This window comes from Hyperolius riggenbachi, chromosome 5 (genome assembly GCF_040937935.1).
Source record: "Hyperolius riggenbachi isolate aHypRig1 chromosome 5, aHypRig1.pri, whole genome shotgun sequence".
Lineage (NCBI taxonomy): Eukaryota > Metazoa > Chordata > Amphibia > Anura > Hyperoliidae > Hyperolius > Hyperolius riggenbachi.
In genome coordinates, this window is record NC_090650.1 from 187275597 (window position 1) to 187287471 (window position 11875).

At 48.8% G+C, this 11875-nt stretch overlaps 1 protein-coding gene across 1 annotated transcript in view; it reads right to left on the reverse strand.

Moving 5' to 3' along the window:
• ERP44 (endoplasmic reticulum protein 44) overlaps positions 1 to 11613 on the reverse strand; it is a 150613-nt gene extending 139000 nt beyond the window's left edge. Inside the window, exon 1 of the mRNA XM_068238311.1 lies at positions 11420 to 11613. Within this exon, the coding sequence (XP_068094412.1) occupies positions 11420 to 11479 (60 nt within the window). The 5' untranslated portion in view covers positions 11480 to 11613. The remainder of the gene's footprint in view (positions 1 to 11419) is intronic.
• Positions 11614 to 11875: the final 262 nt, after the last annotated feature.

Sequence of the window (11875 nt, forward strand, 5' to 3'; positions counted from 1 at the left end):
AGATGGCGCTGGGGAGTGCAGAGGAACCAATCCTCTGTACCTCCACAAATGCCAGACAGGAATTGTACGAAACGCAGAACGAATGAGCAAAGGGACAGGTTGTATGTGTGTGTGCCAATCCAGTCGCCACCCCGCAACCGCATACACACAACAGCAGATATGAAATAGGAACGCGATCGCGAGAGGTGCGATCGCCAGACGAGACACAAGGCAGATCAGAACAGAATACGAGGTTAGCAAAGGCACAGCAAATAATACAATGAGGAGATACGGAAAATAACAAATGCTAGCTAACCGCGAACACCGCACTCATTCGCAACAGTGCACGCGGTTATGTGCGGTCTCCACGTGATAAGCACAATAGAGACAAGCACGCCTAACTAACCATTAACAGACAAACATGAAACAGAGGACGCGAGCGCTTGCTTAACGGTTACCTCACCAAGCCTCCAGCAAGCGTAGCAGACAGACACACGAAAACAGGGACAAGCGAGAGATAGGATCCACAGCACTAGCGAAAAGTGGCTAGCGCGATCCAAGTACAGAGTAGCAGAACAGAAGGATCCCCAGCGCTAGCGAAAAGTAGCTAGTGCGATCCCAGGAGACAGAACAGAAGGATCCCCAGCGCTAGCAAAAAGTAGCTAGTGCGATCCCAGGAGACAGAACAGAAGGATCCCCAGCGCTAGCAAAAAGTAGCTAGTGCGATCCCAGGAGACAGAACAGAAGAGATAGCTGGTAGCAACCGCTGCACCAGCTATACTCCAAGAACAGAGATCAGAACCATTTCCTGTCAACCACCATAAGGACAGGACAATGGCAAACAGGCAAGACAAGACAGAACAGGCAATACAGATAATACAATCCTAACAGCACTAGGGAAATCTGCCTAGCGCAGATTTAGGAATTACTCTAAGTTGATGTTCAAACAGAGAGCAAGGCTGACACCCCACCAGGAGTGTTACATAGGACGAAATCCTTATGAACAGCGAAGCATTGTGGGAAAGACATAGTACTTATAGTACACGCCTCCAATGAATGTGGCCAGGCAATTTGCATGACAACGTATGCAAATTCCTCTGCAAGCACAAGCTGCAAAACTGACAGAAGCTCTTCTTTCCAGAGTCCTGCAGCATGCAAACCTACACAATGGTCAAAAGGCTGGCTGCCTGCACAGGCAGCTGAGCAAATCATCACAGGGGTCAAATAATTATTTCCTCCACTGTATATCCGAAACTCAGTCTAAAGAATTAGAGGAGTCTTTTAAAGAAGATGAACTGTGTATTGCACTGTCTCAGATACCATCTGGCAAGGCCCCTGGCCCGGATGGCTATATGCCTAAATACTATAAAAAATTTCAAGCCCTCCTGATGCCATTCATGCTAAAAGCATTTAATGCTATTAGGGCTCTTTCACACTAGAGGCTGCGGTAGAAAAGGCTGAAAGTCAGCCTTTTGCTTAACGCCAATACATAGCGTTTTCAAAGCGTTTTGAAAGAGTTTTACAGCCCATATGAAAACGTCCTTTTTTTTTTCTTCTATAAAAATAAGTGAACAAGATAGCTGTAAAACGCTTTGAAAAGGCTTTGAAAAGGCTGAAGTTGGCGTTTTCCATTGACTATCATTGAAACGCCAACAGCCAACTTCGGCTGTAAACAGCCCTGAAAAAGCTCCTGGGAGCGTTGAAACGCAACGCTCCAAAACGCCGAGTTAGATGTGAAAGGTAAAATGAAAGTCTATGGACTTACTTTTACCTAGCAAAACGCCAACTTCGGCCGTGGCGTTAAAACGCCGAAAAATCCCTCTGGTGTGAAAGGGCCCTTACTGAACTTCCTGCAGATCGGGGCTGGTTCCCAGCCCAGATGCTGGAATCATACATTTCTGTCTTACCGAAACCAGGCAAAGACCCCTCCCAATGTCAAAGCTATAGACCAATATCGCTGTTAAATGTGGACCTCAAGCTTTATGCGAAAATGATAGCCAACCGTCTGGCCCCGGTTCTGAACGGGGTGGTCCACCCTGATCAAGTGGGTTTTATACCAGGGAGAGGAGGCGAGGGACAACACAATTCGCACCATAGACATCCTTCATTGGGTGAGGTCCCGGTCCACCCCGACACTGCTATTATCCACAGATGCTGAGAAAGCGTTTGATAGGGTGGATTGGGACTTCATTGAATCGACGCTTCGTCACCTGGGTCTTGGGGGTAAAATGCTTAAAAGGGTACTAGCACTATACTCTTGCCCATATGCTAGAGTAAAAGCAAATGGGGTGTTGTCTGAGACGTTCACTATCTACAATGGAACTAGACAGGGATGCCCTTTATCCCCTTTAATTTTTGCCCTCTCACTGGAACCATTCCTTTGCATGATCCGCAATAACCCCGATATTAAAAGGTGTCTCTCTCCCATCCTCAACCCACAAAGTAGCTGCTTATGCAGATCTGCTATTTTATCTCACCAATCCACACATCTCTGTACCCAATTTGCTAGCTGAGTTCAGATGATACAGTCAACTATCTAACATGTCCATTAACTACGATAAAAGTGAAGCTCTGGGGATCTTAATACCTAAGGATCTGAAGACGACATTACAGTCCAATTTTCCCTTTAAATGGCCCAACAAAGCCTTGAAGTACTTAGGCGTACAGATTACTCCAAATCCTGGAGATCTGTTTTCAACTAACTTTATTCCCTCCCATGAACGTATTAAACAAGACCTCCTTCTCTGGAACAAACCACACTTCTCTTGGTTCGGAAGATCTAATATTATCAAAATGACAATCATGCCCCGCTTATTATACCTATTTCAGACACTTCCAATATTATCCCCTCACACTATTTTAAAGCAGTCACACAAACATTCTCTAAATTCATATGGAACGGCCGTAAACCTAGACTTAAATACTCCCTTCAGACAGCCCCTAAAGACCTAGGAGGTATGGCAGTCCCAAACCCACACCTTTACCATGCAGCAGCCACCTAGCTTTAAAAGATGGGTAACTATGGAGAATAAGATAATGAATCGACGTCTCATACACACCCCCTGGTCCGCCCCCTTATTCAAAGTAGCGAACCCAGAGGCTTCTCTGATTTTCCAGACTCTCAAAACCTTGGCGAAATTTAGGCAGGATTCTGCTATCTCGCCCTGGCCCTCCCCATTCTCGACAATCCAGGTTTCCCCCCTGGTCTTCCTTCCACTAGCTACCCCCTTTGGCGCTTTTTTACTGATGGAGAGTGGACCTCTCTGCAGCAACTAAGACAAGATCTTAACTCCCCAAATTTAGATCACTGGTCTTGGCTCCAATTCAGACATTACATTCTATCTCAAGGCCCCAAAGCTAGCTTTATTAGACCTCGAACAGTTTTTGAACAAACTTGCCAAGGAGAAGGGCAAATGCGAGGTATGGTTTCATTTCTATACTCACTATTAAATAACCCTGAAGTGCCTGCGTCATCATATTGGGAGAAGTGGGAATGGGATCTAGGCATGGCTTTCTCCGACAAGCAATGGGGGAAAAATGTAACCTTCTCTCACAAATCTTCCATTTCCTCTAAATCTCAGGAATCAGGGTATAAAATTTTCACAAGGTGGTATCTCACTCCCTCTAAACTACATCTAATGTTCTCAGGGACTTCCCCTCTCTGTTGGAGATGTGGGCAAGAAACAGGGACAATGCTGCATATATTCTGATCCTGCAGTAAGATCACACGGTACTGGTCGGGCAGTGGCGTAGCAATAGGGGTTGCAGAGGTTGCGACCGCATCGGGGCCCTTGGGCCAGAGGGGCCCCGAAGGGCCCTCCCTCAAGTACAGTATTAGCTCTCTATTGGTCCTGTGCTCATAATAATCACTTCTAATAGATACTTTGAATAGTAATAATCATTAACACACTGTTCCCCATCCCCTTCTTGCACCTCTGACACTGTAGTTGCCATTGGCAGGTTTTGGTGCGCCATATCAATTGTTATGGATAGAGTGCTTGGGGGGCCCCATTGTAAAACCTGCATCGGGGCCCACAGCTCCTTAGCTACGCCACTGTGGTCGGGCATAAGGGACTTGATGCATGCAATGACAGACTTTCATCCACCTGATTCACCAGCCTTCTTTTTGTTACACCATAATACCTGGTCTATCCGCAGATACAATAAAAACCCTTACGAGGCATTTAATCAATGCAGCTAGAGCCTTGATAGCTAGAAAATGGAAATGCTCTGACCCACCCACAGTGATGGAGTGGTTGAAAGAGGTGGACCAGATAAGCTATATGGAAGATCTTACCGCCACGCTTCATGAGAAACATGAACAATTCTGGAAGACCTGGTTTTGCTGGTTTGAATTCAAGGAGTCGGATCGTTATCGATCCCTTGTGCGCGACCAGAGCCCGTCTTGACGCACTTAGGAACTATGTTGAACAATATGGGAGTGGGTCGGAATGGGCTGGGAGTCCACCCCTGGCCTTGCAAGTCAACTTGGCTATCCCGACTCTCCTCTTGGCGTTCGGGGGGTGAGGGTCTGCGCCTGGGGTGGCCTCCTGACACATCTTACTCTATATCTCTCCTATTTTTCCTAATACTCGCTTTCCCTCTACTTCCTCTCTACTTACGTTCCATGGGTCACAGATTACTTACGCAAGCTAAGGGGTCATATAGATCAACCTACACTCTACAAACAATTTTAGTAATTTTGGATAAGGGCGTTTGATGTGGGATGTGTTGTCCCTCTATGTTTCTAGTATATTGTGGCAGCCCCTGGTGTGTGTTCCCTCTGGGCCCAGGGCTGACATTCTTTAGATATCTCAAGGAGGGGCGCACCCCCGTCTGCGCCTAACTGTTAACCCTTTGTACATATAAGATAAACCGAACTTTTTGGCTGTATTTCTATAAGCCGCGCCGGTTTGCGGCCCAAGTATGCAAATTTTCATGTGCTGTTACAGTCGTGTCCTCTTTATTGCCTGATCTTATTGTCCTTTCTATCCCCCTTGGCCCTCTACCTATAAGGTGACATCTGACACATTCCCTATTTCATATACTGAATATTTGATGTTGTTGTATACTTGTATTGTTTGTACATGTTTATTCATCTGTTATGAAAACTAAATGAAAGAATCTTAAAAAAAAATAAAAAAAAAATAAATAAATAAAAATCACATGTTCAAAAAAAAAAAAAAAAAAAATGGGCTTAAAAAGCCCAGGCTGTGCTGCTGATATCGAACTTTTTTAGGCCTCTTTTCCACAGACTGTTGAAGTGTGTGCTTTTACAGAGCAGGCCAGTGAACTATTGACCTGTCCTCTGCAGAGAAAAAGAAAATACGACTGACAGTTGAGATAACAAGCTTCAGAAGACAGAGCTCTCTGCAACTTTGAAAGTCGTGGAGCTCAATGGCTCTTTTGCATAGATAACACCTGGCGTTTCTTAACTCTTCCTGTACTGGAAACAATATTAGACTTATGTCTCTGTGTCTATTGTTTTATTTCTTAGCTGTACTACACATACAAACCATATAATATTTTTTTTTCGCTTCAGTGTCTCTTTAACCTCCTTGGCGGTATGAAAAATACCGGCAGGAGGGAGCGCAGCAGTTTTTTTTTAAATTTTTTTTTTTTTTATCATGTAGCGAGCCGAGGGCTCGCTACATGATAGCCGCTGCTGAGCGGCATCCCCCCGCCCGCTTCGATCGCCTTCGGCGATCTCCGATCAGGAAATCCCGTTCATAGAACGGGATTTCCTGGAGGGCTTCCCCCGTCGCCATGGCGACGGGGCGGGATGACGTCACCGACGTCACTGACGTCGGGACGTCATTGGGAGTCCCGGGCCACCCCTCGGCGCTGCCTGGCACTGATTGGCCAGGCAGCGCTGGGGTCTGGAGGGGGGGGGGGGGGGCCCGCGCCGCAGCAGATAGCGGCGATCGGGCAGGGGCCGGCGGCGATCAGAGTGCTGGCGCAGCTAGCAAAGTGCTAGCTGCGTCCAGCAAAGCAAAAATTATGAAAATCGGCCCAGCAGGGCCTGAGCGGCACCCTCCGGCGGCTTACCCCGTGTCACACACGGGGTTACCGCCAAGGAGGTTAATACTAGAAAAAAAAAAAAATAAGATAATAACAACAAACTCATAGCATTAAACGAGGGCTTGGATGCTTTCTTTGCATTGAAGGACATCCACAGCTACAGTTTCTAGGCCAGGGGTGCCCACACTTTTTCGGCTCGCGAGCTACTTTAAAATTTGCCGAGGCCAGGAGATCTACCAACGTCCCAAATGCTAAGCATGCCCCCCCCCCCCCCCCAACGTAGGTTAGCCAGGTGTATGTGCCTGCAGCATAGGTTACGTGCCCTCAGTATAGGTTAGCCAGGCATATGGGCCCTCAGTATAGGTTAGCCAGGCATATGGGCCCCCAGTATAGGTTAGCCAGGCATATGGGCCCCCAGTATAGGTTAGCCAGGCATATGGGCCCCCAGTGTAGGTTAGCCAGGCATATGGGCCCCCAGTGTAGGTTAGCCAGGCATATGGGCCCCCAGTGTAGGTTAGCCAGGCATATGGGCCCCCAGTGTAGGTTAGCCAGGCATATGGGCCCCCAGTGTAGGTTAGCCAGGCATATGGGCCCCCAGTGTAGGTTAGCCAAGTATAGGAGCCCTCAGTGTAGCTTAGCCAGGTATAGGGGCCCTCAGTGTAGCTTAGCCAGGTATAGGGGCCCTCAGTGTAGCTTAGCCAGGTATAGGAGCCCTCAGTGTAGCTTAGCCAGGTATATGGGCCCCTAGTGTAGGTTAGCCAGGTATAGGGGCCCTCAGTGTAGCTTAGCCAAGTATAGGAGCCCTTAGTGTAGCTTAGCCAGGTATAGGGGCCCTCAGTGTAGCTTAGCCAGGTATAGGGGCCCTCAGTGTAGCTTAGCCAGGTATAGGGGCCCTCAGTGTAGCTTAGCCAGGTATAGAAGCCCTCAGTGTAGCTTAGCCAGGTATAGGGGCCCTCAGTGTAGCTTAGCCAAGTATAGGAGCCCTCAGTGTAGCTTAGCCAGGTATAGGGGCCCTCAGTGTAGCTTACCCAGGTATAGGGGCACTCAGTGTAGCTTAGCCAGGTATAGGGGCCCTCAGTGTAGGTTAGCCAAGTATAGAAGCCCTCAGTGTAGCTTAGCCAGGTATAGGGGCCCTCAGTGTAGCTTAGCCAGGTATAGGGGCCCTCAGTGTAGCTTAGCCAAGTATAGGAGCCCTCAGTGTAGCTTAGCCAGGTATAGGGGCCCTCAGTGTAGCTTACCCAGGTATAGGGGCACTCAGTGTAGCTTAGCCAGGTATAGGGGCCCTCAGTGTAGGTTAGCCAAGTATAGAAGCCCTCAGTGTAGCTTAGCCAGGTATAGGGGCCCTCAGTGCAGCTTAGCCAAGTATAGAAGCCCTCAGTGTAGCTTAGCCAGGTATAGTAGCCCTCAGTGTAGCTTAGCCAAGTATAGGAACCCTCAGTGTAGCTTACCCAGGTATAGGAGCCCTCAGTGTAGCTTACCCAGGTATAGGAGCCCTCAGTGTAGCTTACCCAGGTATAGGGGCACTCAGTGTAGCTTAGCCAGGTATAGGGGCCCTCAGTGTAGGTTAGCCAAGTATAGAAGTCCTCAGTGTAGCTTAGCCAGGTATAGGGGCCCTCAGTGCAGCTTAGCCAAGTATAGGAGCCCTCAGTGTAGCTTAGCCAGGTATAGGGGCCCTCAGTGTAGCTTAGCCAAGTATAGGAACCCTCAGTGTAGCTTACCCAGGTATAGGAGCCCTCAGTGTAGCTTACCCAGGTATAGGAGCCCTCAGTGTAGCTTAATCAGGTTTATGTACCTGCAGCGTAGGTTAGCCAGGGTCCTCTGGACTCCTGGGACCTCCGGCAGGCAGTCCACTGGCCAATAAGAATGTCGTCAGGGAGAAGACGGCAAGACGCGGCGAGGAGAGAGGGAGGAGAGAGGCGGCGCAGCCGCTACGTCATGGCTGGGGGCGGCGCCGGGCATGTTACAAGCACGCACGTTGCAGGCTGCCCGGCGCCGCCCCCAGCCATGACGTAGCGGCCGCGCCGCCTCTCTCCTCCCTCTCTCCTCGCCGCGTCTTCTGCCCTGCATTCTTATTGGCCGGCAGCTAAACATGCTGCTGGCCGCAAAATTTAATGAGACGCGGCCAAGAGGCCGCGATCTACCAAGAAGGCAGTCGCGATCTACCGGTAGATCGCGATCGACCTATTGGGCAGCCCTGTTCTAGGCAATTCCAGGGTGAGTTGATCCAGGGATTTATCTGACTGCCATCTGCAGTCGATAAGGAATTTTTCCCTTAAAAAAAGGTCATGGAGGGGGGGGGGGGGAAGGGGAAGGGGAGAGGGAGAGAGAGGGAGAGGGAGAGAGACCAGATGCTTAAGGAGAGGGAAGTCTCTGGGAGCTATAAAGCCCTCAGTATTCGACCAATTTGTTCAAATACTGCTGTGTCCGCCGCTGAAGGGAGGCTTCGGAAGTCTCCCAAAGATAGGCAGCTACATACTGCGCATGCATGAGCGCCCTCTCTCGCGCACTCGCAGTATGGAGCCACCTGTCTTCGGGAGGACTCCGCTTCCAATGACTTCGGAAGCCCAAGTGGAGGAGCTGCCAACACAACGAGGGCACCTGAAGTGTTTTGTTTTGGATTTTTTTTTTTTTTTTTTTTTTTCTGTTTGGACTTGATGGACGGATGTCTTTTTTTAAACTACACTAACTATGTAACATTACAGTAGCAAGATTTTTTCAAATCACAAACGTTCAGAAAAAGCTCTTGTCGGAGAAGTGCTTTTCAGCGCTGCTAGATTTGGGCACAGCCGGTGCCTCCAAAGACTAAAAAAAAAGGAATTACTTCTATCAGGCTCTCAGTGAGTAACGTCGGCTCCGTCAGAAGACGGAGCAGAAGTTCCTTTTAAAACATAATCATTCGGCCTCCAGCAAGCACTGGAAGCCAAATTATATCATTCTCCCACTATCCATGGCGGCCAGGAGGGGGGAATAGTAATTAACACGGCCCAGATTTGTGCAGAAGCAGAATCAGCCATATACCGGCTGTATCCTGCGCCCAAGTCTACCGGCGCCGATTTCATATGTATGCAGCTCTTGTAGTGTGAACCAGCCCTAAGTGAATATACCCGTGAACTTTAAATAATTTTTTTTCTCCATCTGGAATTTTGAAGTCTGTTGTGTGACACTGTGGGATTATGAAGAGTGCTGTTTGCTTGTGGCCCAGTAACATATGGATGAAGGGAATGTTGCACTTGAATACAATGCCTACAGCATGCATCTTAAGTTCACTTATACTGTATATCCAATATTTAGCCCCACCAAAATCTGCTGTGGCTGCACTTTTAGAAGAAAAAAGTACAGGTCATCTCCGGTTAACAAACAAGATAGGACTGTAGGTTTGTTCTTAAAAACCTGCCTGGCGTTCCATTAAGATCGCCAGGCTGGCGACCGGACTTTTTTTTTAATTAAAAAAAAACTATTTCATGCAGCCAACTGAAAGTTGGCTGCATGAAAGCCCACTAGAGGGCGCTCCTAATCCGCACTTCTGATCGCCTCCGGCGATCAGAAGTAACAAGAAGGGCCGCGATGAGCTTTCCTCGTCGCCATGGCGACGAGCGGAGTGACGTCATGGACGTCAGCCGACGTCAACCGCCTCCGATCCAGCCCTTAGCGCTGGCCGGAACTGTTTGGTCCGGCTGCGCTGGGCTCGGGCGGCTGGGAGGACCCTCTTTCGCCACGGCTGGCAAAGTCCCGGCTGCGTGTGCTCCTTTTATTTCGTTTAAATCGGTCCAGCAGGGCCTGAGCGGCACCCTCCGGCGTCTCTGGACGAGCTCAGCTCGTCCAGAACGCTCAGCAGGTTAACCGGAGTCCATTTTTAGGTCAAAACACTATGCTCTCTCTGCTTCCAGTGTTCCTCTCTGTGTCATCTCTGTCCCTTCCCGGGCCTCTTTATGTTACACCCTCCTCCCTGATTTGCCCCAAAGCTTTCTGAGCTCCCCCAGCCCATTCCTTTAGCAGAGTAGGCACAGTGGAAACAGCAGTGTCTCACCTGCTTCCTAGTGCTGGCTTCTCCTGGTCGAGTCATTGCGCCATGCAAGATAATCGGCATATGGGAACATTGAAGGGAGTAAGGATGATGCTGATCACTGCAGACACCCACAAAGCAGGTGTGACACAAGCTGCTGCTTCTGCTGTGCCTACCCTGATAAAGGAATGGGACTGGGGGAGCGCAGCACAGGAGCGGTAGTGCCAAACTTCGTGGCATCATCACGAAGGATTGGTCATTGTTCATATCGGCAGGTCATTCATATGTTTGGTGTTCATAAGCCAGGGACTACCTGTACTTTTTGTATGATTATGTTACAGAAATTCTGTACACTTAATTTGAGTGGAGCTAGTCTACTTGAGGGGACCCAGCAAGAAACCTTATAGGGAAACTCTGCTAAAGTGATTGAGTGGAAAACATCCTCTTAAACTTTTAGGTTTCGGATAGGTCGTACTAAACTATGCCCACACTGTTCGGCTATTTACAATGCTTTGCAATGTTGAAGGTGCTTTGAGAGAAGAACCGTAACATAGTAACACAACGCCTATTAGCAGCAGTATGTATGTCCATGTGCTTGTGCATGGGGTGGGGTGGGGTAGAAACTGACAGATGGCACACACCACCACTGAACTTTAAATGCTCATGGCAGACACAAGCAGAAGCCTTTGTTATTATCTTAGTACATATATAAACAGCAAAGAGGTGACACATTACATACTCTGCCATAACACATAAATATCTCACTACAGACGGCACCCAGGTTGAGAACCATTCTTTAGTAAGATGTTACAGGGAAGCAAGTCTTGCTAGATTTTTCCCCGCCCCCCTACTGTACATCCTCATTCAAAGTGCCCACACCTCCATGCTGGCTGCTAACTTCCGACTGTGGAACCGGTGCAGCAGCCGCACCTCCGGTCTCTCAGCCAATCACATGAAGACACAACACAGCACTGAAGCGAGCCGGAATATGGTTGGAGGGCAGCCTGCGAGGGAATGCCTGTGATGAAAGCCGCCGGCCGCTATGGAGTAGAAATCAGCGGCCCTACATATAGGCCTGCCCTGTACATATACAATATTCAACAAAGTGCATTGCTACCGTCCTATCGTCTCTCTATTCGGGGGGACGTTAGTAAGCACAACAATGAAGCCAGGTCACCTGCGCTTACCCGAATATTCCTCAAGGTACAGAATCCGGAGTTGCTGGATCAGTGCCTTTAGGAGTCACAGCTCCATTCCCTGCTCAATGAGAACACACACACATACATACTCCCCCAACACCACGCAGAATACTTAGTAATATACGAAATAACAACCACACCGCTCTATGAAGTGCTCTTACTGCTCTCCGCCAGCCGGCTACTGTCCTCAAAGGCTACAAAGACTGACCGTACTTACTACACATAGGAGGAGGACATAGGCCGGTTCGGTTAGGGGCAGGAAGATGGCGCGTCTCATGGTCTGGGAAAGCTGCTGCTCTTGTAGCTCCGTCCTCACACCATAGATATCCCGGGAAGGCAGGTCGGTATCGAGACCAGTTCCTTGCCCGCACTACAAGGTTGGTTACGTCTGAGTCACATGACCAAGCTGACGTGACATCACTGTGACATATGACCGGCCAATTTGAAGAGCCACTGGTGGTAGGAGAATACTGCAGACACAGGGAGAGTTGCCTATGTGAATTCAGACGCTCATATGGACAAAAAAATAGACCGTGCAGATGGAATAGGTGTCCTGCCCTCCCGCGGGCAGCAAGTTTTATTTCGACATGGATGTTTATTTCTCATTCGTACGTACTCCCTACTACATGAAGACGTGTTTGAAACGAAAAAGGGGAATACACTTGTCCCAAAT